General features: G+C 55.9%; 2 protein-coding genes across 5 annotated transcripts in view; both read right to left on the bottom strand.

The window, feature by feature from the left end:
- RENBP (renin binding protein) overlaps positions 1-26,810 on the bottom strand; it is a 147,047-nt gene that overhangs the window by 9,356 nt on the left and 110,881 nt on the right. The window lies entirely within an intron of this gene.
- Positions 342-26,374, bottom strand: HCFC1 (host cell factor C1). 4 transcript variants are annotated; one of them, XM_012757216.3, is made up of 26 exons: positions 24,931-26,374; positions 18,993-19,141; positions 18,525-18,685; positions 17,624-17,832; positions 16,598-16,682; positions 15,923-16,029; positions 14,590-14,769; positions 14,155-14,514; positions 13,694-13,854; positions 12,602-12,799; positions 12,024-12,248; positions 11,771-11,875; positions 11,347-11,566; positions 10,891-11,033; positions 10,634-10,772; positions 10,183-10,403; positions 7,435-8,917; positions 7,012-7,175; positions 5,990-6,566; positions 5,286-5,609; positions 4,983-5,101; positions 4,753-4,890; positions 4,135-4,320; positions 3,150-3,450; positions 2,406-2,469; positions 342-2,245 (listed from the first exon to the last, which is right to left on the bottom strand). In XM_012757216.3, the coding sequence occupies exons 1-26, from the start codon at positions 25,121-25,123 to the stop codon at positions 2,206-2,208; spliced, it is 6,252 nt and encodes a 2,083-aa protein (XP_012612670.1). In that variant the 5' UTR covers positions 25,124-26,374; the 3' UTR covers positions 342-2,205. The 4 variants fall into 4 exon arrangements, with proteins under 4 accessions (XP_012612670.1, XP_012612671.1, XP_012612672.1 ...); XM_012757217.3 differs by having other exon boundaries at positions 5,286-5,606; XM_012757218.3 differs by having other exon boundaries at positions 5,990-6,434.

The following is a 26,810-nucleotide window of genomic DNA, read 5'->3' as shown; positions in this document are numbered from 1 at the left end:
GGGAGCTGCAACCCAGCTCCCTCCCCCCAAACTGCCCAAGGAGGCCAGGCCCTGGTGACCTGCCAGACCTTTGTCCCATCCCTGTCCTCTAGTGAGGGGAAGGAAGGTGACCCAGCCTCCAAACACAGGGAGCCAGCAGCAGCTGCCACTGAAGAACCTGCAACAGCCTGATGTGACCCCGTACAAAGGCCACAGGCCGCTGGAGGGCGGGGGTGGGGGGAGCTGCCCTGGAGGCTTCGGAGCTTGGGGCACACAATCAATTGGGAAGCAGGATCCCACTCACCCACAGACCCTGGTGGCAAGAGGCCCAGGAGTCTGGGACACAGTATGACACCAGGTGGTTATTTCAAAAAAAGTCTTTTAATTGTTCAAAATAGCACAAAACGACATCGCACTATGGTAATATTGAGTCACAGGGGTTACTCTACAATAGTGAACAGGCGCACTGTTCTCAGAAACAAGAGAAATCAAAGGGTGCTTGGGAGAAGGAACTGGGGTAAAACAACAGGACCAGGTGGGTGGGCTCCAAGGTGACTAAACATGACATTTTCCATGAAATATACTATAATACAACAAACCAGAGGCCCTGGAGGGTATGGGCCAGAGGTGGGGGCCACCCCCCCTACCACTGCATCTCCAGGCAGAAATGTGGGCCTGAAAAGATTGGCTGCTCGTTTCAAATCCTTCCACGAACTGCCTACAAGCCCTGTACCTTGCCTAAAACTTGGGTGTGGGGCAGAAAACTCCAAGCAGAACCACACCCTGAGTCTGGCCCAGTCTGGGACAATGCTGCAGGTTCATAAAGCTGATGGCTGGTGTCCCAGCTTCCCCTACAAATAACACCACACATGCCCTTCCTGGCCTGCCTCCAGGAGTCCTATTCTCCCTCCACTCTACACCCCTTTCTGCTACAACTGGGGAGGGGAGAATCTCCAAGCTGCTGCTAATGGCCTTGGGCTTATCAGCCTCAATTCTGTCCAGGAACTGGGGAGAACTGTGAATCCAGGACACAAAGAGGCTCTAGCCCACCCCCAAGCTCCCCCTATAGATGCAGAGCAATCACCCATGCAGAGTGAGGTTTGCCAGCTCACTCTTCTTTTGTCCCAGAGGCCTGGGGACAGGCAAAGGGCAGGGGGCAGGGGCAGCAACAGGAAATCAGGCTGGGCAACGAATACCAGGCCCCACATGGGAGTTTCTTCTCCTGCCCCCAGCTTTTCCTCCACAAAGATCCCTGCCAAGGACTTTAGCCACGGAGAAAAAAGTAAAACAAAAAAGAAAAAAAAAGAAAGAAAAGATACACATTCTGTACACAGCTAACAAAAAAGGGACAAAACCCCACACGCTAAGGCTAAAATTACAATAAAAATGTTAACTTCATCAATTTCAACTTAAAAAAATACAACAAATGCAGCAGTTGGTGATGTGGCCCCAGCTTCAGGCCAGGCAGGGCAGAAGCCAGGCTTGGTGGGGGCTACTCCCAGCCCCGTAGAGACATTTTCACAGAAGGCTGTTCAGGCCCCATGAGGCTCCTCCTTTTTCTTTCTTTTCTTTTTTTAAGCAGGAAAGGGGGAAGGGAAGAAGTAGGAGCACGAAGGCCTCTGAGAAAATGTGTGAGCTTCCTGTGGGGCTACTGGGCAGGGTGGGCTGGATAAGCCTGAGGAAGGGATGTTAGGTGGCTGAAACACAAGGGCAACAAAGTAAAATAGAACCAGTCATATGCCCAGGACAGGGCGCCGGGGAAAGCCTCTCCAAGGAGGGGCCGGGGCGCCTCCCATCGTCAACCCCCACCTAGCCCTCAGTTGCCCTCAGAGGCCAAGGGCAATGAACCCTAAAACGTGCAGGTTTGGAAGTGTGGGTACTTTCTTGTCTTCTGTAAGTTCCAATTTCTCTCCCTCAAAGGTCTCCGAACTCTCCAGTCTTGCTCTGCCAGGGAGAAGACAGGAGGAGCCCTATTCTCTCGCTGGCTCACTGCTTCTTCCAGCCTGCCTCTGCTTCCTCCCAACAGCAAGGTAAAATGTGCTTTCTTTAGGTCATTTTGAAACAGGGAGAGAGAGAAAGGAGGAAGAGAGTGAATGGCGGCCAGTGGCTCCTGACAGCGAAGTGCAAATGCTAGGAGGGGTGGGAGAGGCAGGCCCTAGTGGGTGGTTCCGGAAGCAGGGTGAGGCAGGGGTCTGGAGAAGAATCCAGGTGCTGGCCAGCGTCCTCTCACTGACCATCTGCCTTAGATTTCTTTGGAGCAGATTTCCTTGGATGACAAAAAAGGGAGGGAGAAAGTCAGTGTGGGTTCCTAATGGCACTGCAGGACCAACGGCGGGTTACACTCTACCGGTCATTTGATGAGGGGCCTGAGCCCTACTATTTCCACCCCCAGCCTTAGAAGGTTCCTGAAAGGGTCTCCTGCTTACATTTCTGGAGAGGACAGGGGCCGCTTGCTGGCTGGCTTGGTGCCGGAGCCATCTTTACTGGTTTCTGAAAGGGACAAGGAACAAAGCTGAGCGATAGAACAAGAGCAGGGAATACACACTCCCCACCCGCCACCACCCTGCAACAGCAGGAGCAGTGGCCTGTGGCCTGCAAGCCACAGGCGTGGTGGGCCTCTGCGGGAGGTGGGGGTGGGAGTGGGGGGGTAGGGGCGGCAGCAGGGATTGCTCCCGAGGTCCTGCAGCCACTTGCACACTGCTGCCTGGGGCGAGAACAGGGTGCCACTCCCCACTGATTGCCCCTGAATCCTGGGCGCAGGTTCAGAAACCCTCTCAGCTCAGTCTCCACCTCTCACTGCCTCCCTGGAACCGCCACCCTGCCCCTCTACCACTAGGTTCCACCTCAGGGGTCCTCCCTCCATCTTTTGCCTCAGACACCTCGGGCAAGCATTCCCTGCACCCCCAGGCCAGGCTCCCAAGACACCCCATAGCGCCCTATGCTGTCACACCCCCAGACTCCTAAGTCCAACTTGGATTTGGGTCCCCCTGCCCCACTCAACAGCTGCCCCAGTGGGGAGGGTGGGATGTTCAGGACAAGGCAGGAGAGATAGCCTCTAGGAACACAGCTCAGATGGAGATGACTCCTGCAGTCAGTCCCAGCCTCCTGCCATGCCAGGCTCCCATGCCTTTCCTAGAAGCTGCCCGAGGAGCCCCACGAATGACACTCACCTTGCAACCACCTCACTTGCGTGGCTGGGCCATAGCCCTTCTCGTTGCGGGCAGCAATGCGGAAGATGATGGCAGGCTTGGTGGTGTAGTCGATGTGGGCATTGGAGAGACTGGAGGACTGTACGAGGCAGGAGGGGCTGGGCCCACAGTACACCCGCATGAAGGCCAGCTGAGCCGGGGTGGAACTCTTGGGCTCACCACCAGCCGGTGAACTCTGGATGGCCAGGTACACTGAGTACTCGATGATCTTGCCGGAGGTCACAGAGGGTGGCTCCCAGGTGAGGTGAGCACCATCTGGACTCTAGAACCAAGGGGGCAGAAGATCAAGCCTTACTTTCTTTCTTCCTTGTGGCCATAGTCTTTCCTGCATGTACCCGGAACAACAGAGGGGGCTAAAAGCTTCTAGAACTGCCTGCTCATGCTTCAGTCAAGCCATTTTCCCCAGACACAATGGACATATTCTACATCAAAATTCAAAGAGCTTCAAATAGATCTGCCCCTGAGTAGGAGAAATAAAATGAACTGGGACTCAAAACACAGCCTTCCTATACCTACTCCTGTCACCTAATATGTGACTTGTCACTTAGCCTCTTGGTACCTTAACTCCCCATCTGAAAAATAGAGCTAAAAACAGGACCCACATCTCCTTGAGATGTTGCCAGGGTTAGATAAAAGAACATGTTGAACAGCACAAGTGTGACACACAGTGGACACTCAGCTGGCAGTTTACAGAGGAAGAAACTGAGGCCAAAGCCCTTGTTACCCTGGCAACTGGTAACAGAGCCAGGGTTCCTGACATACCAACAGGCAGCAGCCTCTGTTCACCAAAAGTAGGCCCTGCTGACTTTGGCCACATCCTGGTGACCTTTCCAAGTCAGCCCCACCTAGCCCTGCTCCTGCAGGCCTCCCCTCAGCTGAGGTCTGCTCTGCTCCAAGAGAGCAAAGACCCACTGGGAACAGAAGGTCAGCCCACAGCAAAACTCACTTTGCTGATTTTAATGGCACAAGGAGCCCCTGGGAAACCAGGCAGACATGTCTTAAAGGCTGAGATCTCACTGAAGGGCCCCCGGCCACAGGCGTTGATCCCAGCAACACGGAACTTGTAGGCTGTGCCTGGCTGCAGTTCCTGCTTCTTCAGCTGGGTATAGTCGGGGACAGTGCCTGAGTCATCCTGGGGAAAGAGGACAGAAAGAACAGGAAAACAGAGAAAACAAAGTGGCATGAAGCCTGTTATCAAGAAGTCAGTTCTAAGGCCAGCACAGTAGTTTCCCCCAGGAACATCACAGGTCTGTGGTGACCGTGAGGCAGAGGAAAAGAGGTCAGCAATGGCTGCCCCTTCATGACAAGGCTGACTGCGGCTGCATGCTGTTGGGAAGGACCAAAAGCTCTCACTTTTGTTCTACTGCTTCAGGGGTCGGGGGCTCTGCCTAGCTGGCCTCAGGTTTCCCACCTGAGTAGGCCCACCTGAGTAGTAAACACTACTCAAGTTTACTACTGGTAAACTTGGCCCAAAGATGGAGTTTTTTTTGCCAGTGCCCACTCAGGGCAGCAGAGCCAAGATCCACCCATCCGAGGGCAGGTATCAGCTCCTGGGGACACTTACATCTGACGGGACAGCATCATCTGGTGGCAGGAAATAGTGTGTCACCATTACATTGGTGCCCTTAACGACCCCCACATCAAACCATTGGTTCTCCTTCTTCACGGGTGCTTTGCTGGGTGGAGGTGGCAGGTCCGGCTTCTGGAAGACAGAGAGGAGATGGGATGAGGCTCCCAGGGCCCTGAGGCAGTATTGCCACCCCCAATCCCATGGCCCCATCACGCCTGACTCACCACGCCTAGGGACTCAATGCCATTGGCCACTTCGGTCAGGGTCGCCGCAGCTTGCAGCTTCGCTGGGCTGGCTACCACAACCGGCTGGGGGGCCACAAACGTGTTGGATGGAGCCAGGCCTGGGAAAAAAGGCAGTTTTAGCGGGAAAGGCTTCGGACACCCAACTCCCTCAGGGGCCTGACCAACACCCCCTTGCCCCCGTTCTCCCCTGCCAACCTCCCATCTGCTCTAGCACCGATTCACCCTCATCCAAGACACTTCTCCCTAGTCAACAGAGTTCCTTGGGGGCAGGGCCCTGCTTACTCTCTGTGGCTGTTGAGGGTAGCAGGGCCACAGTGCTGGGGACAGCACCAGCCAGCTCGTTGAGGCAGTTGCTCTCGATGGTCGGGTCATTGAGGCTGTCAGCAGGGGCCAAGGCCTCAGTAGGGAGGTGGTGGTGCTGCTGCTGGGCCTGTGCCTCCTGCAGCTGCTGCTGCTGCTGCACCAGGGCGGCCAGCTCTTGCTGTGTCAGCACAATGGGGATGGTGGTAGCTTGGCCCTCCTGACCCTCGGCTGACAGGTGCCCCAGCTCCGCCTGTGTCACAGCCGCTGCTGCCTCGGAAGTGTCCATGGGCTCCCCAGTGCCTGCTCCAGGGTTGAGAAAAACACTACTCAAAAGGAAGGCCTGTGTGCCTGTCCCAGCAGACAGAGATGAATGTCCCTGATGGAGGCCCTCAGAGCTATCCCTGCAGACCTTGTTTCCCTGACCACTTTTATCCCTGCCACACCCCACTGCAGGTTAAATCTTGGCCGAAGGGCCCTGGCTCCTACCAGGGTGCTAATCCCACCCCACCCCACCTGGGGCCCACTGTGCCCATCTTCCCTATTCATGTCTGACTCATGCCACCCTTGCAGAGAGTGGCCCTCCTCAGGCTGGCTCTGTTGCCTGTCACCTTAACCCTCTGTCTAGGGCTGCCACTTCTCCAGAGGGGCCTGTGTCACCCTCATGGATCCCAGCTGGCACCTACCCATGACAGCCTGTTGTGCGGCCTGGAGCACTGCCTGGATGGCCAGGGCCTGAGCTTCCTCTGTGGCTGCGGCCTGGGCAGCTGCTTCGGCAGCAGCAGTCACTGCCAGCTCCTCAGGGGTGAGCCCTGTTACCATAAGGGTGGTGGTGCCTGCCTGGGTCTCAGCCATCAGCTCTTGGGGAAGTGATAACTGGTCTACTTCAGACTGTGTGGGTGGAGGTGGCTGGACCACCACAGTGGCCACTACCGCTGAGCTGGCAGGCTCCTGGCCTGAAGATGGGTCCCCTGTGCTGCTCAGATCCACGGCGTCCGGGAGCTCAGGGGTCTGGGAGGCTGACAGGACCTCAGTGGACTCCCCCATCAGGGGTGTGGAGGCAGACTGCAGGAGTTGCCGTGGCGGCAGCTGTGGGCGAGGCCCTGGTGTGACCTGGAGTTCCTCTGGGGGCTGCAGGATGTCAACAGCAGAGAAGGGCATGTCAGAAGTTTCTGTGTTGGCTATAGTCACTGTTATCGTGGCCGGGATGGGGACTTCGGTAGTCAGAGCCCCTGGGGTAGTCTCAGTCATTGATGAGATTTTCTAAAAAGGGAGAGAAGCCCCTGTCAGAGGGGAGGGGAGGGGAGGGGAGGGGAGGGGAGGGGAGGGGAGGGGAGGGGAGGGGAGGGGAGGGGAGGGGGGACAGACCAGGCAGTGGCACAGAGAAGCAAAACAGACTTCACTAATGGGCTAGCTAGACCCTGTGTTAAATGGGGAGGGGAACGATAATTCACAGGGCAGCATGAGGGGTGGGGCCCTTGAGATCCCTGGTAGAGTTTAACCTATCTTCAGAGAGGCCTCCAGGGCTAGATAAATGTCTTATCACTGCGTCATCAGGCACTGAGGCTGCCCTTTTATGGTCTGGAAAAGGGACCAGGAACGGCACCATGCCTGGTGCAAGAGCGACATCTGGTGTGTGACTCTGGAACAGCACAGGCCAAAGGCAAGGCAGGCAGGAAGGAGGGAAAGGGGCCTTCTGGGCTCTTACCGGCACAGATGGGCCAGGAACTGGTGTGGACTGTGTCACAGTGGTTACAGCCCGCGTCAGTGTTGAGGACACGGTTGTTGTGATTGCACTGGAGCTGGTGATGTTCACACTGTCACCCTGGGTGCTCTCCACCTCTCCCTGATCACTGGTGGCTGGTGGGGGATCTGTAGGGGTGACAGACAGAAGGCTGGTCAGCAAGAGCCCCGAGGCCTCCATTTGGCTTTACCACACTGCAAGCTTATGCTGTCCTCAAGGGGAGGGCCAGAGAGAACAGGACTGTGTGTCTGACATGGCCAGGAAAAGCCCAGCCCACTCTACTGGTAAACTAGGAGCCAAGGGATGTCAGACAGATTTTTCTGCCATCATTTCACAGCCCTCCAGCCCTAAGAGCCCATGAATGCCAGGCCAGCTGCCTTCACTCACCTTGGTTTGAGCTCATGTTGGAGGTGACGGTGGTGGCTGTGTGCGTGGTGCCTGTCTCATGGGTCTCACAGGGGGGGTTGGAGCATACCCTCTGTGTTGGGAAAGGAGCCAGCACTGTGGTGCTAGCCTGCGGGGTGATGCTGGGCGGTGCCGCTGCATCCAAGCCAGACTCCAAGGTCCTGTGGGATGGGGTGGTGTCGGGGAGCAGGGCACCCACGCTGACAGACATGGTAGTGCCAGTGGAAGTGGTCTGGTGTGTCTCACAAGGGTGGCCAGCAGGGGCCTGCTGCCCACCTTCAGGCTGGCCTATGCCCCCACTGGAGGTGGCAGTGGTGGCCGTGTGGGTGGTGCCTGTCTCATGGGTCTCACAGGGTGGGTTGGAGCACACCCGCTGGGCACTGCCAGCATTGGAGGTAGTGGCAGTGTTGGTGGTGCCCGTCTCATGGGTCTCGCACGGTGGATTGGAGCAGACATGGGTCATGGTGGCTGAGGGGCACAGCAGCGCCTCCAGGGCTGTCACAGTCACGGTGGTGCTGGGTGGGCTGCTCTGGGGGCTCTCATACGCAAGCATAGGGGCCCCCCGAGCTGTGTTGGGCTCCCCAGCACCCAGGCTGGGGCAGGGTGTGGTGGGGGTGTTGGCTGTGTGGGTGTGATGCATTTCCAGCTGGTGCCCCACAGGCATGTCCTTGCTGCCAGAGCCACTAGGCCCAACCTTGCTACTCAGAGAGGCCAACTGCACGAAAGCTGGGCTGTGGCCCCCAAGGAGTGGGCTGGCAGAGCATGGGGCCCCGGTGGCCATCACAGTCATCGTGGTGCTAGTTGCACTGGTCTGACAGGTTTGGCACTGGGACTTAGGACCCTGGGCTCCCTCCACTGCCCCGGTGGCCACATTGATCCGGACCACAGTGGGGTTGCTGGCCAAACAGACCCGGTGGGTATCTCGCTGCTGGCTGGTGCCGACATTTGACATGGCCGTGGTGGCAGTGCTGGTGGTGCCCGTCTCATGGGTCTCGCAAGGTGGGTTTGAGCAGCTGTGCTGCCCAGCCATGTTGGAGGTGGCGGTGGTGGCGGTGTTGGTGGTGCCTGTCTCGTGGGTCTCACAGGGCGGGTTTGAGCAGACTCGGACCACGCTACCATTCTGCTGCCCCATGGTTGAGGTCACAAGAGAGGCAGTTCCCTCCTGCCTGTCACAGACGAACTGCACTTGCGTGGGCGGCGGGTGGCCCCCAAGGTTAGCCACAACAGTGGTGGTGGCTGTGTTGGTGGTGCCCGTCTCGTGGGTCTCACAGGGTGGGTTGGAGCACACCAGTGTAACGGTGCCAGGCTGCACATCACCCTGGCCCGAGTCGGCAATGGTGACTGTGGCTGTGGGCTGTTCTGTAGTAGGAGAGGCCAGGATAGACACAGGGAGGTCGTGCACGGGCTGGGCTTCAACCCCGCTGGGTGCTGTGATCAGAGTCACCTGGGTAGGCTGGGAGACAGGCTGGGGGGGAGACATGAGACCAGAAGAGTTGGTGCTGCAATTTTGTCTGTCGTTCCCTGCACTGTCACCTGCACCAGTTGGACTACTGACTCTGCTTTTTTTTTTTTTTTTTGAGACAGAGTCCCGCTTTGTTGCTCAGGCTAGAGTAAGTGCCGTGGCATCAGCCTAGCTCACAGCAACCTCAAACTCCTGGGCTCAAGCAATCCTGCTGCCTCAGCCTCCCAAGTAGCTGGGACTACAGGCATGTGCCACCATGCCCGGCTAATATTTTCTATATATATTAGTTGGCCAATTAATTCCTTTCTATTTATAGTAGAGATGGGGTCTCACTCTTGCTCAGGGTGGTTTCGAACTCCTGACCTCGAGCAATCCGCCCACCTCGGCCTCCCAGAGTGCTAGGATTATAGGCGTGAGCCACCACACCCGGCCTTGACTCTGCTCTTAAACACAGCCCTGGCAAACACAATGCCCACTTGGTATCTAATTTCAAGACAATGACTTGCTCAGTGGCACCAGGAAAGAGGTGCCATTTTGCCTCAAAGGCAACTGGGACAGGGAAGGGGCAGTAGGGAGTAGGCAAAGGGAGGACGGAGCCCGGGCTGGAGTCAAGCCCTCTGTCGGGGAACGGACTCCCCCATGACACACAAAGGCTAGCACCAGATACTTAACCACTTCCAGGAATTTAGCTTAAGAAAACGTATGAAGAGAAGAAAAACGCCGTGCGCATACAGAGATAAATTGTTAAATCCTCAACCTTTTTGGCACCAGGGACCAGTTTCATGGAAGATAATTTTTCCAAGGACAGGGGTAGGGTGGGGGTGGAGCTCAGGCAGTGATGCCAGCCATGGGAGCCGCTGGGAATACTAACCCTAGCCCACCGCTCACCTCTGCTGTGCACCTCCACCCTCGTTCCTAAGTTTCATGGAAGACAATTATTCTACAGATGAGGCATGGGGTGGGGGGACAGCAGAGCTCTGCGGCCTGGTCCCTAACAGGCCACAGACCAGTACTCGTCCAGGGCTGGGAGTTGGGGACCACAGCTCTATAATATTACAAGAGAAAGGACCTGGTGTTCAAACACCAAACATGGCCAAGACATGGTATCTCACCACAAGGGACTATGAGCCAAGGACTATGCAACAGCAGGGGAAATGTCTACAAACAACAGCAGAATGACACCTGGAAGGAAAACCCAGACACAGGGAGTGCAATCATCATGTGCTTTCACGAGGGGGTCACTGCCGTGCCCTTGGGCCCCACCCTACCTGCATGGTAATGGTGGGAGTGGTGAGCCCGCCGGCCGCTGTCAGTGTGGTCTGTGCGGCTGACACGGTGATGGCAGTGGGGTTGATCACCTGGCTTGAGAGGGTGGCAATGGTGCCCAAAGTAGTGATGGGTGTGGCCAGGGAGGCGCTGGTACCGTGGCCCCCAGCTCCAGCAAGGCTGGTGGAGACAGTGCCTGTGACTGTGCCTAGGGTTGTGACACCTAAAGGAAAGGAGGCAGAAGTGGAACAAGACCTGCTGCTGCTACCTCCTTTCAGGCGGCTTTTTCTCCTCAGATGGAGTACTGGGCACTCTGGAGCCGCTGGGAACAGAAAGCTCTGGAGAGCAGCACCTGCCGTCCTCCCCCAGCTACACTACATGGAAGTGGTCACAAGAAGACCATAGGGGTTGGAACCCAGTCGCTGCTGAGGCCCTAGCCTACGGGCTACACACCTGTGGTGCCCTTCACAACCAGTGTGGTGACGGCTGGCTTGACGGCAGAGACAGTGACAGGGGTGACCAGGCGGACGCCCCCCATGGGCACAGTGCGGAGGATGGTGCCTGGCTGTCCAGGGGCCCCCTTCAGCACCACCTGGAACACCAGAGGAAAGTGCCGCCAATGTCACTCCCAGGCCGGTCAGGACACATGTGGCCTGACAGGGTGGACTGTAATCAACGCTGGGGAGAGGAGAGGGCCCATTGTGCCTCACCTGGGTAACTCCTTGCTGCCCGTGGCCAGTGGCAATTTTAGGGACAGCAGTGATGATTTTGGCAGGTGCTCCCGTTCCTGAAGTCATAACCTTGGTGGTGATGATAGTGATGGGGGACTTGATGCCAGGACTACTAGTCACACCTAGAGGGGGGAGAGTGGGGGCCCAGGGAAGATAGGTTCTGTGATGGCTTCCCATGTCTCCTGTGTCCCTCAGGCCCCCTTTGCAAGCACTTACCCCTGCTCTCTGCCCCTAGATTAAAATGAAGCTTTACCGATCATAGCCATAGCCCTGCCATCTCCCTACAAATCTTAAAACCAAACAAAAAGGGCAAGGAGAAGGTGAAGAGAGGGAAAAACCAAAAACCAGAGAGCTGTGCCCAGCCTCCACTGCCCCTGCTGGCTCTGTACCCAATAGTCACTCGCCAGTACCCATGTGCAAGGGAGGCCCCCCTACCCGCCGCGCCCGCCTGGGTGATGATGGCCGACATAGGAATGGTCTTGATGATGGTGGTTGTGCCAGGCTTGGTGGTGCTAGGGGACACACTGCTGATGCCCAGGATGGTGGGCTTGGCCCCTGCCCCGCTGGCTTGCGTGGTAGTGATGATGGTGGTAGGCTTGCCATCCGCTGAGGTCACCAGCTTTAGGATTGTCCCCGCTGGCAGAGGTCCTTTGGTCTGAAAGGGGAAAGCAGGTGGGTGAACTGGCATCATTGCTGGGAAGGAATTTTTGGTCTGGACATCGTAGGTGATGGGACTGAGGAGCAAATGTGCTCATAGGACCTTCTGTAGGCAGGGACACAAGTGTACTCCTTGGCCCAGCACCCACTCTTGCTTATGCAGCAGTCTAGGAACCACTTCCAGCAGGGACCAAGAGTTCACCTGGATGATCTGAGTCACAGGGCCTGTGGACGCCTGGCCTGTGACTGCTGAAGTCTGAACTGGTTTGGTCTGGACCACTGACATCACTTTGCCCAGATTGGAAATCTGAAAAAGAAAGGATGGAATAAGGAATGATCTGGAAACCAAATAAAGGCATGTCCTAGGCTGGGACTCTCCTGGAGCTGGCCCAAGGCAGTAAATTACCACTGGCAGTCGTTATGGCCCTGCCAGCAGGGTGGCACCCGTCACTCACCAGAGCACTGCCTCCTGGGACGGAGATGGGGCTCTTCACTAAGGTGATGGTCTTGGTGACCCCGCCCACCACTGTGGTCACCACCTGGGCTTGCTGGGCTACTGTCACAGTCCCCGACTTGTGCACCGTGATGATAGGGCGGGTAGATGTGTTGGTGGCAGAAGAAACAGATGTTCCCACCTGGGCAGCTGCAGTCTTCAGCATTCGGGTGGCTGGGTTGCTCACCTGGAGGGGGCAGACACGAATGACAGGCAAGGCAGAGTGAGATAGCCACCACCTGGAATGCCCACAGTGGGCCCACAGCTCTAGCCTCGTCGTTTCCCCTTCTCCCCATCCTGAGCTACAGAACAGCCTGTCTTTTAACAAGGAAAGGGAACAGAATGAACCACCTGAGGTCTAGCCTAAGGGTGCCATGCACCCAATGGCGACAGCTTATTCTACAGCCCACAGTAAGCACCAATTATGGACAAATGGGTTGGTCCAAAGCCCAAAAGAGTGACCACTATTGTCCCATCACAGTGACCAGAGCCCCTAGCTCCGAGGCTGCTTGCTCCAAAACTGCCCCAGAAGATGCTCACCATGACTGGCGAGGAGGCCACCTTCACAGTGGCCGGGAGGGTAGTAGTGCCAGGTGTCACAGCCACAGTCTTGACAATGGTGGTACCCGCTGGGACACTCAGCACTGTGGGCGCCGAGGAAGGAGGGATCTTCTGGGTGGCAGCAGCCGCAGCTGCCAGCGCAGCCATCCCGCTCATCTGCGGGCTGCTGCCAATCACCTGTAGCAGGTACAGGGCACGTGAGCCCCGGGGAATACTACCCACCTCCCAGCACTAAGGACCTGCTCCGGGAAGCCTCCATATTGCCACCATCTCTCAGCTTTTCCTACTTCAGACCCTGCTCTCCTGGCCCCACACATGGAGGGCTTCTCCCAGCTGGGCACAGCAACCCCAGTGGCAGGAGCTGGCCAAGAGAGCTAGATCTTTTTTAAATCCTAGAGAGCCAAACACAGTTCATTTCTCATGGGCCTGGGTCAAACCCAGCTGGCTGCATTCTCCCCTCAGACTTCAGAACAAGAAAGTCTACATTTAAAATGCCCTTAGGGTCAGGCGCGGTGGCTCACACCTATAATCCTAGCACTCTGGGAGGCCAAGGCGGGAGGATGGCTCGCTCGAGGTCAGGAGTTTGAAACCAGCCTGAGCAAGAGCGAAACCCTGTCTCTACTATAAATAGAAAGAAATTAATTGGCCAACTAATATATATAGAAAAAATTAGGCGGGCATGGTGGCGCATGCCTGTAGTCCCAGCTACTCGGGAGGCTGAGGCAGAAGGATTGCTTGAGCCCAGGCGTTTGAGGTTGCTGTGAGCTAGGCTGACACCACGGCACTCACTCTAGCCTGGGCAACAAAGCAAGACTCTGTCTCAAAAAAAAAAAAAAAAAAAATGCCCATAGGATCAGAGAGAAGGTTAGGGCCCTTGGAAGCATTACTTGATTCTTGCCGTGACCCTGCCAGAGATCTCACCATGAGCACTTTACAGATGGGAAGGCACAGGACGCACAGTACCAGAGCCGGGTGGGACTGGAAGCCTGCCAGTCCGCTTTCCACTTATTCCACTGGACCACCAGAAAGTCCCACCCCCACCCCCACCCCAGCCCGGTGACTGCTCCTCACCGTCCCCTGGGTACTCTGTGTTGGCACAACCATTCGCACACCAGCGGGCAGGGAGGTCACAGTGACAGGGGCTTTCCCAGCCTGGCTGGCAGGTCTCATGGTGACCAATGGGGTTCCTGTTGTAGCCTGAGGACCGGTCACTTTGAGAACAGCAGGGACACCTGATGAGAGAAGGGGTTGGCCATCAGCAAGCCACATTACACAAAATGGTCCCCAGCCCCTTTGCCAAGTTCAGCATACAGACTTAAACTACTTTTGTAGAGCTGCTTGTGCTGTGAGTCTGGTTCTTCTCTGTGCCCTGAGTGATCACCTCCACAGACAGGGCTCAGCTTTCGCCCTCCCTGGGGTACTCGGTAATGAGCCCTCCAGGCCTGCTGTCTGTTCAGCAGCAGTCCCCACTAGGCACCGAATTTCCCCAGAGGCCAGCCCCTACCTGCCAGTGCCCTGGCCCCCTGGTTTACCTTGAGTCCTGGCTGCTGTGGGCACGGAAATGGAGCTGCCGGGCACCGTCGGCAAGACCTGGATGGTGGTGGTAGTTGGGGGCGCGGCAGCAGCCTGGGGCAGGAGCGTGATGCCTACTTGGGTCAGCGGCTGCACAGCAGGTGCGGCTGCTGCCGGGGCAGGGCTCTTGGGAGGGTTGGCAGGCACAGACGGGACTGGATTGGGTGTGGGGGAGGTGGCAGTAGCAGCCGTGGCAGGAATGTCATATTTCTGGAGCTGCAGAAGGTAACTGTCGGCTGTTGCCACTGCCCCCCAGCTCACCTCCAGGGAGTTGGTGTTGGCTCGAACCAGCTGTACCCGGGCTGGGGGCGGTGGCTTTTCTGTTGAAGAACACAGCTGGTGAGAAGGGGAAGCCGAGGCTCCAGGCTGTCAGGGCTCAGCAGACTACACCTTACCTGTCTCCAGGTACCAGAGGTCCTTGCAGCAGACCTGGTTGTTCCAGGCCTTGCGGTAGCCGTCACGCCCACTCCAAATGTATAGGCGGGTGTTGATGGCGACTGCGCAGTGACCAGCTCGAGCCCGGGGAATGTTGTCCTCCAGCGTGTCCATGAGGATGGTCTCCCACGCCATGGTATCTAGATAAGGGTGCACTGGAGAAGTCAGCAGGGAAGGCAGAGAAAACCCACCACCCCCAACTGCCCCCAGTTCTATTGCTGTCAGGGTGGGGAATTAAAACCAGAAAGCTGGCAGAGTACTAAAACAAAAACAGCAACAACAAAAAACCCAAAAACCCAACGCTGTATGGCAAAAAAACAGTGTAAAAAAATAAAACTATAAGCCACAAATGACAAACTAGGAAAACTATTTGAAATGCATAAATGTCTTTTTTTTGCATGTCAAATAGCATAACCACCCACACAGAGTTGGGCAGAGGGGAACGTAATTTTGGAAAAACCAATAGAAGAATCTTAAGAAAAAACACACACTGTCACTCAAAATAAGAGAAATGTAAGTTTAAACCATACAGCGCCTGGCAGTTTGATTTCCATGCCCGCTGCAGCTGGGCTCAAGGTGAGCCAGGTAAGGGGTCTGGCCGGTGGGGAGCTTCAGCCACCTATCAGGCTTGGCAAATAGCAGTCTGACTGCGTGGCAAGGGCCAGTTCTAGGAACTCAGGCACCGGCAGGGGTGTCTATGTTGATACAGTCTCTGTGCAGGGCGGTTCTGCAACATCTGACAGCAGTTCTACTTCTAGGTTTGTACCCTTCCAATATGCTTGCACATGGGTGGAAATGGTGCAAGGGTACTCACAGAGCAGCATCTGTCTGTGCACCACAATAGCAATTCAAAAGAATGAAGCTGCTAGCTGTGCAGGGAGTGCAGTGATCTCCAAGACACATTGAAAAAGGTCAGGCACAGCACCACGTGCAGCAGGCTGCCGTCGCTGTTTGCTTTTAAAGGGACCTATGGCTAATGCTCATCTATGTAGAAGAGCCCCTGCAGGGTGGACAGAAACCACCCATGTGGTTGCCTGTGAGAACTGGGAGGGAGGCTCTGCACCGTATGCTTTTGGATGTTTGGCTGTCAGAGCACGTGTATGAAGAACCTATTCAAAAACGTAAAGGGGAGGATCACTTCAGAGCGCTCTGCCCACTGGATACTTCTGGCAGATTCTAGAGGGTGCCACGGGCCAGTTTTGCTCCCTGCAAACCCCACGCAGCTCTCAGGGCTGAGAAGGGTCAGCCTCCTGCAGCCTCCCGCAGGCCACTCCAAGCCCCAGGAGGCCATACCCAGGTTGAGACAAGCCAGCGTGTTGGTACACTTCCACTCCTTCTCATGTGTGGCCACTTTGACATCATCCATGACGAGAGGCACCCAGCCACCAAACACGTACATTCTGAGAAGGGAGGGAAGAGTGGGAGAGGACTGTAGAGGAGGTGCTGACCTAGAGGCATCCCTCCTACCCAGTTCTAGAGCTTAGCCGTCTAGCTCTCCCCTAGGAGAGTCCCCCAGATGCACTGACGCCTTCTGAGGCTGTCCTCTCCTACCTGGTGGCTCAGCCCTCACAAGAACTGTGTCACCTCTCTTGCGAAAAAAACCACCATTTGGCTCATCTAAAGCTCACCTTCGTCTCCCACCGTTCCTAGATTCCCTTTAGGACCTTCGCACTCACAAAGACACCCAGTTGCTTGTGTAGAGATCTATAACAGTCTCCACCCTTGATGGGGTGGAACCTCACAGGCCCAGGAAGGATCTTGGGCTGGCCTTGCATGTGGCCCCCCTCCACCCTGACTGTCTTCTCCTGGTCCCCCAGGGTCAAAATAGAAAAACGGGGCTGCTGAAAGCCAGCCCAGCAGAGGAGTCCATAGGCCTTAAGGACTGTCATAACAAACTGACAGAGAACCCCGTGGGGGCTGGGCCAGGGCCAGGCTAGAGAGGACAAAGATGAGGGAATAGCCACTCACTTATTTCCTATGGTGGTTGCCGAATGGAGACTGCGAGGAAGAGGAGCCACCCCACTGAGACTGGGCTTGTTCCACGTCAGAGTCTCTGTGCAGAGAGATGGAGAGGAGAAAGGGTTACCCAGGCTGGATCAGACCTAGGACGTTCCTCAGACTTGGGGAAGGCTCAAGAAGGCAGGTTCTGACCCAGTGTGATAATTCCATCCCGGGCCTCCCCACAACTCCTGGCAGACCCTCTGAATGATGTTGTAGCTGCCAGATGCCAGTGTTTTCCAAGTGGTTTTGACCATCCTAGTGATAGTATTTCTTCAAATATGTACTCAGCACCTGCTCTGAGCCAGCACCCTTGTCGGAATGAGCTCACCCGTGAGCTGTGCCAGCTTCACTCCCTGCTCTCCACGAATGCATTCATCCCTGCACCACCTCAGTCTACAGATGTTTCAGGAAACACTGTTGGAAATTTCTCCCACACTACATCGCTTCTCTTGAGTGTCGACTTTGATCTATACGGCACAACCAACATCTACCCTTTCCTGTTGAAGAGCCCTCCAGAGACCTGTGGTTAGCAATCTTCCCCAACCACTCCTGATACAACCGCCTGGTTACCTGCCCACATAGCCCCAAAAGGCCTAATGGCTTAATGACATCCAATTATATTGCAACAGTCAGACCAGATGCACTAGTCCTCGCACGGCCTGGCCGCTGATAAGTTGAGAGGGACTAATGCTACCCAAATCAAGACAATTCCACTCTAGAAAGGCCTCAATCTCTCCCCTTATTCTCCTATAACCTAGCAGACCAACTCAGGCAACTGAGACTCGCTCTTTCTTAAAAGCAATGCCACCCCTGCAGGGAAAGGATAACAGCCCCAAACCTAGGTACAATCTAGGGTCCTATCCCCACCCGAGCATGACAAGAGACAAGAGCTAAGTGGGATGCTCCACTGCCCCACAAGCCCCACCTCACCACCCGACGAGGCCACTCGTGAGATCAGCTGACCAGCAGACATCTGTCCACTGTTGCACTTACCAATGTCCAGGGTCCAGAGGTCCCCCAGCCTGCAGCCACTCATCCCTCCGTAGATCACCAGCTTGGATTTCTTGTTATCTTTTTCAGTGTAGACCACAGCAGTGTGACTCTCCCGGGGTGGGGGCAGGACCCCATAAGTAATAGGGATGTCCCAGGCTACCACTCCAGAGCCTGGCCGCAATTCCAGGATGTATAAGTCATTCAGGTACCTGACGAAGAAAGACTAGTTATGGCCAGCCTCAACTCTACGAGCCAGAGGCTTCAGTGGCTAACAGCGAATAGTCAATTCCCTGGCATATAAAGGGGCTAAGGCCATGTGATCTCTCAAGTTCATCTTCTACCCTTGCTCCTGAGAAAAGGCTGCCAGATGATCCCTAGGGCGAGTCCAACTGGAGTAGAGGGCTGGGGTGTATGAGGTTGTGTGGTAGTCTCAAATTCACACCCAGTAGCAGCCCCTCTGGGCTGCCATGCACACACAAAGCTGGGCATTATATGAAGGCCTCCATAGACCTCCATGGATGCTTGGGACTACCTCCAAACAGAAAGGCCCTTGGATATGGGCCTTGGAAAATACCCATCAGGAAACCTGTAGGCAGCACGAGGCTGAGAAGGAAAGCCACCAGCTCTAAACCAGGTGTGAGGAGCAGGGACCAGCCCAAGGCAAAGTGAGCTTCTACCTCCTGGTCCAACTGTCCTCCCACAAGGCCTGCTCAAGGTTAGAGATTTTGGAAAGCTCCTTGGAGGGTATCTAGTGCCAACCTCTCATTTTACAACCCAGTGTGGGAAGGCGATTTGGCCGCGGTGGGTTTAGTCAACACAGACCTTAGGATCCCACAGGCCCAACACATGCTTGAGCACAACCGCCCTGCTGAGATTCTACAGAGAAAGGACGAAGCCTCACCTCGGAATGTTGTTCTTGGGGTCCTCGCTATCATTGGCCAGACCCCCAAACAGGTAGCATTTGTTGCCCACGAGGGAAAAGCTGTGCCCGAGCCGAGGACATGGAGGGGGCCCATTTTTTGGTGTCTTTGCTTTAAGTCTCTTCCACTCCCAGCGGCTTGCCTGCAAAGTTAAGACTTGGAGACTGAGCCATGGGATGGCGAGGCTGCTGCTGGGGGTCTGGGGCAGCTTGTGTTGTGGGGAGGAGACGAGCTGGGGTGAGGGGTGAGCCTTGCTGGAGCTGTCTGGGCCCTGCCTTCTCCTCTGAGGCTAGCCAAGTTCAGGGTGGCCCCTCCACCTCCTTGCTCAACCCAAGCCCCCAGGACATTACCACGAGGAACGCTAGGAGAGGGTCGTGCAAGGCAAGGCAGCAGTGTGAGAACCCAGGGCTGTTGAAGAGGTGGCTCCTGAGGGCCCTCCACTCTGTTACCTGGAGCTCGTAGAGGTCATTGCTGTATTTTCCATATTCCACCATCCCACCAAACACCAGCAGGCGAGTCCCATCACACACGAAGCCATATGCTGCACACCCAGGAGGGATATCCCCTCTCACAGCTGGGATGAACCACTGGTTGGTTGCTGGGGATGAAAAGGAAACAGAAGTCAGCATACCCTGGAGCTCCCAGAACCACAGCCCCCATTCCTCCTATTCCCCAAATCCACTGGCCTTCAAACTTGGCCAGAGAGAGGGCCAAGTCAGCACCTTGTCTCTACAGGGGCTCCATGAGCCTGGACCTCTGCACATCAGCACCAGCTCTGGCCACTCTATCCATGCCATTTTCCAAACCTCTCGAATTCAGACCACCACAGCCTGTGACCACCCTGCTTCTTGTCAAGGTCATCTAAACAAGCAGGAAGTCACTGACCAAGATAATTCACCAGCATCTGGGCATCTGGCCACTGACTTCCTTCCCCTACTGCTTGGGGGGGTCATCAGAAATAAACTTCTATACCCAAAATACCCTCTGTGGCTCACGTTTCTCTCCATGTACCACAGAGGCATGACAGCCAGAGCCCATGGCTGCACCTCTGCATGGCCAAAAGAGTGACTGCTGCAGGCTGGGGGGAGCCATGGGGACAAGAACCAGTCTGTGCTCTGACCTCACAGGGCCTCCCTCATCTCTGCTGACTTCCCCAGGCCTTCTCTCGTCTCCTAGGCGATGGTCCCCAGGCTCTGTGGTAAAGCCAGCGCCCCACCACCACCACCACTGCTGCACCTATGCAAGCCAGAGGTGGCAGCCTGGGCAGAGCTTCTGTGACAGAAGCTTCTCAAAAGCCTGTGGGGATGAGGAGACCACCAAAAAATAGGGTGAAAGAGACTCCAGGTACCGCCTGGCTTTCCCAAGACAGTAGGGCCCAGCCTTTAGCTGGGAGCAGGGAGCCTGTGTCCTCACTCCCCCCTTATACCTGCTGTGCCAGGGCTTCATAGAAAATCTCCTCCTTTGAGGGGTCCCTGTGGTGAGGATACACCACACTCTCTCCCAAAATCCCAGACTAGGGGCCAGATGCACATCTGACTCTGTGCCGCTACACTGGTTTTGGTCAGATCTGATAGAACAGACTGCAGAAGGAGCTGAGGCTGGGTTGGGGCAGGCAGAGAAGGGGCAAGGGTCTCTCCATGCGACTGGAGAATCAAGAGTTCCTCCTGGGATATGATGGGGGTAGGGAGGTTGGGGGTCCCCATGTGGAGGGAACTTGGGAAGCTTCTATGGCCCAGTGCCAGTTGCTCACTGCTTCTTGGCCTGACTTTCCACACAGGGATGCTGTGATACAGAATGAAAAACATATTGAATTTGGTGACCAAAAGCACTGTGAGAGCATAGAAAAGGAAACACATCCGTTTTTTCCTTTATTCAGGTGCTTCTGGGGAAAGGGGGCTAGCCACTGTCATTACTACATTGCCCCACATCCTGCATTGTCACCCCAGGGCTCAACACACGACTCTGCCAAGGCTTGCCCTCAGCAAAAGCACAGCTGTCCAGTCACAGATCCTCCGAGGGAAGAAGGAAGAATGCCGCCTCTCGCCCACCAGCACTCAGCTCTCCAGGTGCGTCCAAAATGGCTGTGGGTCTCCGCAACAGTTCAGCTGAGTCACTGGGACTCCAGCACACCTAGCAAAGGAGCTCCTCTGCCATTTCCCTACAGCTGAGGTACAGCACTGGTGCTGCTGTGCACACGTACGTGCCCAGGGCCAGGCTCTCTGCCTCTCTCACTCCTAGTGCAAAAACCACCCAAGAGAAGCAGGAGCTTTCTGACGCTGAGACAGATCAACCCTGCACAAACAATCCCCGGAAGGAGTCCACACAAGTTACCGTGGACCTTGGTGAATGCAGGGAAAGCAGTAAAAAACCTCTTTCAGTAGATAAAAGAACAGACCCCAGCAGGGGAAGTAACTTACCTGGGGTTACAGAGTAAAACAGAGACAGAGAGACAAAAAGCTTGTCACTGACTTGACGTGATCGATATGTGCCTGCCCAAGGGTCCCATGTACAGGCAGCCCCCAGCCACCCTCACACACCTGAGTACCCCCATGGCTAAGGCATATAGCTATGGGGCCATCAGTCAGGATTTGGGACAAAGCTAAATGGCAAATGGGATCAGCCTGTGGCTTTCCCATCATACCCTTATCACTGACCCAGCTGGCCAGGCTAGAAGCGACCTGTGGGCTCCCAATCACCAACCAGATCCTTCTATGAGACCCAAGAGGTGCTGATCTCATTCTAGAATACTCCAGGTAGGGCAGAGGCCCTCTCCACCCCATCAAGAGAAGTCTGCCAGGTAGTGCAGTTCCTAGTATAGAGTCCCAATGCCATCTGAGCCCCTTGAAGGCACACAGCAAGTGAGCTCTTCTCCCTTTCCACTGTCTTTCAAATCCACAGCTGTTCTCAGTTGCCCTCAATCATGAGGGGGAGGGGGGCATCATGTAATCCAATGCCTGGGCCCCTCATTCTGGATAGGCTCTGGCTTGTCACCACCCTCCAGGCTGGCTCTCAGCTGGGAGAGTTTGGGGAAAGAAGGCCATCCTTCTGCAGGACCCTGGGTGGGACAAACACCACTCTACTTTCCCCCTCCTCAGCAAGACTGAAATCCTAGCTACTGTTCATTTCACAGCCCCCCCCACCCCTTTTCATGCTGCCAGCTACATTTGTAGTTGCTGCTGTCCCATCACCCCCTAGAAACCCAGGCAGCAAGTTTGAGGAATTGCCTTCCTCTTTGTTCGATCTGTCACATCAGAGCATTTCCTGAGTGGCAGACACTATGCCCGGTGCTGGGAGGCACAGAAGAGATCACTCTTGTACTCATACTCCCCATCTGGTAGGAAGGCTGTGCACTCTCTCTCACAATGGGACAAATACCCCGAAAGAATTGTGAACCAAGCCCAGTCCTTGGGAGCACAGAACAAGGGTGATTGGGGGGAGGACAGAAGGGAAAAGGGCTTCTCAGAAGAGGTGACATTTGAGCCAGACCTTGAAGGGTGAACAGAATTTCCCAACAAATGAAACTAGCAGGGCCAATCAGGAAGTGACTGTAAGAGCCCAGTAAGAAGCTAGGAGAACCTGGAATGGAGGGGAACAAATTTGATACCAGCTTGACTTGGGACCAATTAGACACAGGGACAGAGGAAAAGGGAGGCGATTCAAAGGTGGTGGCCTGTAGCCTGTTAACCGAAGAAAGAGACAGAGAGCGGGAACAGTCTCTGTGAAGGTCTGCATTCCTGCCCAATTCCGCCACCAGCTGGCAGGGTGACCCTGGACCTGTCACTTCTCTTGGACCCCAATTTCCTCATCTGCAGAAACAAGGAAGTCCACTAGACATTTTCCGAGGTTCTTTCCAGCTCTAACAGTCCATGGACATTAAAGAACCACTGAGGCAAAACAGCCTTAGGCAAAGACCCCAATTCTGACAGCACTCTGAATTCTTTGGCTTACCAGGTGGAAATAAAATTCACTGGGGACAAGGTCAGTTGCTACCCTATGACCTCCCAAAGACCAATGAAGTGTCCCACAGCCACTGTGGCAACTGATGCTGAAGGACACGCACTTGCTTCCTCTCTCACATTCACATACACACACTTCAAGTGCACACACTACCCCCACCCTTCACCCCGATGCAGAGCTAACCAAGAGAGTGAGGAGCACACACACCCCTGAAGCTTTCTTATCCTTAGCAACAGGGAATGCTTCCAGATCAGATCTGTCTCCAAAGGGGCAAGTCTTTTTAAGGACTGATCCCACAAATGGAAAAGTACAGAGGCAGAGGTATGCGGAGAATATGCTCTGACCTCATTTAAAACAAAACAAAAGAAAATAAAACAAAGGTAAGCTGCAGAGGTAGCTGCTGGGCTGGCCACCACTGCTGGAGAGGGGCTGGAGCTCAGTGTGCAGCTGCCAAAGGCAAAGTAACAGATAAGAAGCACATAAGGAGTAGGGAGCTGGATCACCCAAGGAACTGATTATGAGTCTTCAAAATGCTACCTTGCAGGATACCAGGATGTTGTCTCAAGTAGCCCTTTGGAAGGCTGGCTACCCTCTTATACACAACCTGTCTTTGCAGGCTGGTAATTCATTAATGCCAAAGTGGTCAATTCATTTTAATAAACTAATGAATATGCAGAGGCCCCAGGAAGCCAAGGCAGTGGACTTTGGAGCTGATTGTAATTAGGCCCCTGCCCTACTTTCTAAAATTGCATTTCCCTGCCAGGGAGCCTGCTCCAGGCCTTAAAAAGTCAGTCCAAGGAACTGAGATGGTATTGCTCATGGCGATGACATCTCTAAAAACAGTCCTACCACTTGATAAGCTGTATCCCTTCAGCCTTCCCTTCAGCCTCAGCTTACTGGGCTAATTCCTGCCACTGCAGCTGCCTAGGCTGGCAATGAGCACCACCAACCACCCCCAGGAGGGACTGAGAAAGGCCCTGCTCCCCTGAGGCAACAGGTGTTGACAGACCTGGAATGAAAAAGCTCACCAGCCTTTCAAAGTCAACTTGGTAGGGACAATAACCTACAACGTGTAGGGAGGCCGGCACTCTCTGCCTTGCAGGGTAGGGAGGGGAGCTCCAACCTCCCACTCCTCAAACCAACTTTCTCCTTCCAGGCAGCTCCACTAACTTCCCACCCCCAGACTGACAGGCCACTGAGGGCAACATGAAGCCCACCTACTGTGGGCTTGTCACCAGACGGACACAGAGTGAAAGGGGTTTGTGAACTGTGACGGCAAGGGGGAAGGTGCTAGAAAATGGGCCTCCCTACTGAGAAGGAGCTTTCTAAAGCCCAAGGTCCTGCGCAGGGGCTTTCTCCTGCACACAGCGAGCTACCATGTCTGGGACAGAACTCCCACAGACCCTTCCTTCAGGGCCAGTCGACAGGTTATTCAGGAGCTGATCTCATGCTAGATGTACAAAACGGCCTAATGGCTAACACAGGAGAAGAATACAACAAAGCTGCCATGGAAAGCAGCAGGCTTTCTGCCCTAGAGACCAAGCAAGGCCACCAGGCAAGGGTCGACGGTATGTAGCTCCCAAGAGGGAGAAGCGCAGGAAGCCAACCAGCACATCAGTGATACCTGGAGACAGGGAGAGGTTTCTCCTTCCACCCAACTACCAAGGAGGAGGCAGAACGGGTGGGGATCACCCCCTTGATCTCACAGAATAGGTGAGATACAGGACTACCCAGCCTGCTGAAAGATAAATGGAATTCATCCTGCAAACCAGAAGGCACCAGATTAGGAAAAGAGATGATTTGAAAAGATACAATGCAGAAGTAAATGCCTAAGGGGGAGGCAGATTGCTGCCCATCCTACAGGTCCCCAAGGCTCCAGCACAACCCAGGTCGGATTAGGACATTAAAGGATGTCCCTTAAGAGCGCGTCCCTCTCTTTTTCTAGAGACAGAGAGGTAATCTATAATCTAGAAATTGTCATTTCTCCAGAATGGGCACTAGAGATGAGGAAGAGCTGAGCAGGCGCAGAAGGAAGGAGGAGGACTCTGCGCCAAGGGAACACATCCTCCCGCCCCAGCCTGCCGGGTAACGGTGTATGTCTGAAGTCACCACCACTGGCAACACCCCCTCGCCCTCACCACTTGGACTAGAAGGTTTTTCTCAACTACGGAAAAGCAACCCTCAGACACAGGAGAGTCAAGGGTTTAAGAACCAGGAGAAGATCAGGGAAAAGCAGATGGGGGAGAGGGCTAAAGAGACGAGAGGGAGGGATAAGAAAAGGGGAGAGCAGAGAGAAGGGAGAAGGAAGGAGGAGGGAGATGGGAGGGAGAGAGGAGGAGGGAGTGAGAAGAGGGGAAGGGAGGAGGGAGAGGGAGGGGGAGAGGGAAGATGGAGAGAAAGATGTGAGGACCCAGCGGGCTTTGCACTCACCCGTGTTGTACACGTGCAGTTCGTCCACTATTCCCTCGTTGCCACCACCAAACACCACGATGAGCTCCTTGATGGCCACAGCGCGGTGGCCGTGGCGGGGCCGGGGTACCGGACCCGACCAACCCACCACTCGCTTCCAGCGGGGTTGCAAGAGCACCGCTGGCGAGTTGGCGGGCGACACGGCCGAAGCCATAGTTCCGGGAAAGAGTGCGGTGGGAAGAAGTCAACAGGCGGGAAGGGAGCTCCTGAATTCCTTTCACACACACCCCCTTTCGTCTAAGGCAGCTCTCACGAAGAAGCGGTTCCTCACACAGCAGTGGACGACTCCATGGAGGCCGCCATCTTAACTACCCTCCTTCCCTTCGGCTCTTTCCCCTTCTTCTTGCTCACCCCGTCTCCTCAAGAGCCTCCCGAAACTGTCCAGCGCCTAGGCTCAAGAAGCTGGAGGCCGCCGAGTCCCCTTGCCCTGACTACTTGCCCCGGCACTCCCGCTTACAAGCTCGGGCGGGAGGCCCTGGGAGCCGCCATCTTGAGGCGCCTCTCTCTCCTCCCTTCCTCAGTCGTAGCCCTCCCCCGCCGGAAATGGCGGAGCCCCGGCCCGGTTCCCACACCCCCAAGTCCCCAGCACTGGCCGGCTTCCGGGGCGGGTGGAAAGGAGCCACAAGCGCCGCGGTCGTCCCAGCCCCGCCGGCGCTCAGACCACAATTGTGGGAGCCGCCATCTTGAGACCGTCCCGCTTCCCCGCCCAGCGCTTAGTGCAACCGCCGCTCCCGAAACAGACTCGACACTCCTAAGGAATACAAACGCGCCGGAGGCCGGTGGAACCAGCTCGAATTCTCGGGGGCTGCTAGAGGTGTCGCGCCGTACGGCTCGTGAGGTCTCGCACCTCTCCTCTTAGTCCGCCTCTGCTGCTCAGGCTGCGCCTGCCGCCCTGGGAGCCGCCATCTTGAGACTAGCTTTCCCTTTCCCCCCTATTCTCTTACTCCGGGGTCAGTTCTTCCACTGCAAACCAAACGCAAGGCAGTGTCCGATCCTCACTTCTCTCCTTATGACTCCTTCCCACAGGAGCCGCTCCAAATAGCCAGAGTTAGGCCCCGAAGTGGCAACTGTACGGCAGAAGGAGCGATAACGGCAGGGCGCTCATGCCTCCTCCCTGGGAGCCGCCATCTTGAGTGAAGAAGTAACAACTAAACATGGCGGCGGCGGTCGGGCGAGGGGGCGGAGCCCATCGACGTCACTGCTTACTCCCCCGCTCTCGCACCGCTTCGCCTCTGGGCTCAAGCCTCTTAAAGGACCCCGCGCAGCCTCGCGGCGGGGATGGAGGCCGGCGCCGTTGCGCGCTGGGCTAGAGCTCAAGCCCCGCTCAGGTCAGGCGCAGGCGCGCCCCGCCCCACAGCCCCCCAACGAGTGCGCCTCCACGCCTCCGCCCTGGGAGCCGCCATCTTGCCACTTCCCCTCGCCCGGTCGTTTGCGGGCGTCAAGAGACTTTCAGCACAAAACAAAGATGGCGGCGGCGGCATCTAGGGAATGCCCGGATGAGAATGAGAACCCGTCAGACGCGCCCGGCCCCGCCCCCCTTGGGAACTGTCTCCCGGGTCGCTAAAGGGACACACGCCCAAGGAGTTGCCCTTAACCGGAAGTGGGGACAGGGGCACAGGTTGCTAAGGATGGCGGAGAGGAAACACTGCAGTCGTGCCTACTGCTGCGGAGCGAGCGTTTTGCCGCCCCTCACACCCAGTAGCCGCAGTAGGCTGACCGAGGCCCGCCATGGGGGGAGCCGGAGGCAGGGCGAGAGTAGATGATGACGCGGCTGAACGCACGCGGGGGCGGAGCCGCCGCCCGCTCCCCGGCTACCAGCCCTGCTGGACCCGCCCCCAGGA

Source organism: Microcebus murinus, unplaced genomic scaffold, assembly GCF_040939455.1.
Source record: "Microcebus murinus isolate Inina unplaced genomic scaffold, M.murinus_Inina_mat1.0 scaf003_hap2_Mmur4.0, whole genome shotgun sequence".
Taxonomy (NCBI): Eukaryota; Metazoa; Chordata; class Mammalia; order Primates; family Cheirogaleidae; genus Microcebus; species Microcebus murinus.
The sequence above is the reverse complement of the archived record's forward strand: the minus strand, read 5'-3'. Positions and strand labels throughout refer to the sequence as shown.

Bases quoted from the DNA above. Each gene is read 5' to 3' on its own strand.
- HCFC1 (XM_012757216.3), bottom strand. From the start codon at position 25,123: ATGGCTTCGGCCGTGTCGCCCGCCAACTCGCCAGCGGTGCTCTTGCAA. The intron at 8,918-10,182 runs GTAGGGTGGGGC...TCTCCCCCCCAG, and splicing joins CTCCCACCATTACCATGCAG to CCTGTCTCCCAGCCTACCCA. The intron at 2,246-2,405 runs GTAAGCAGGAGA...TTGTCATCCAAG, and splicing joins CCCCTGTCCTCTCCAGAAAT to GAAATCTGCTCCAAAGAAAT.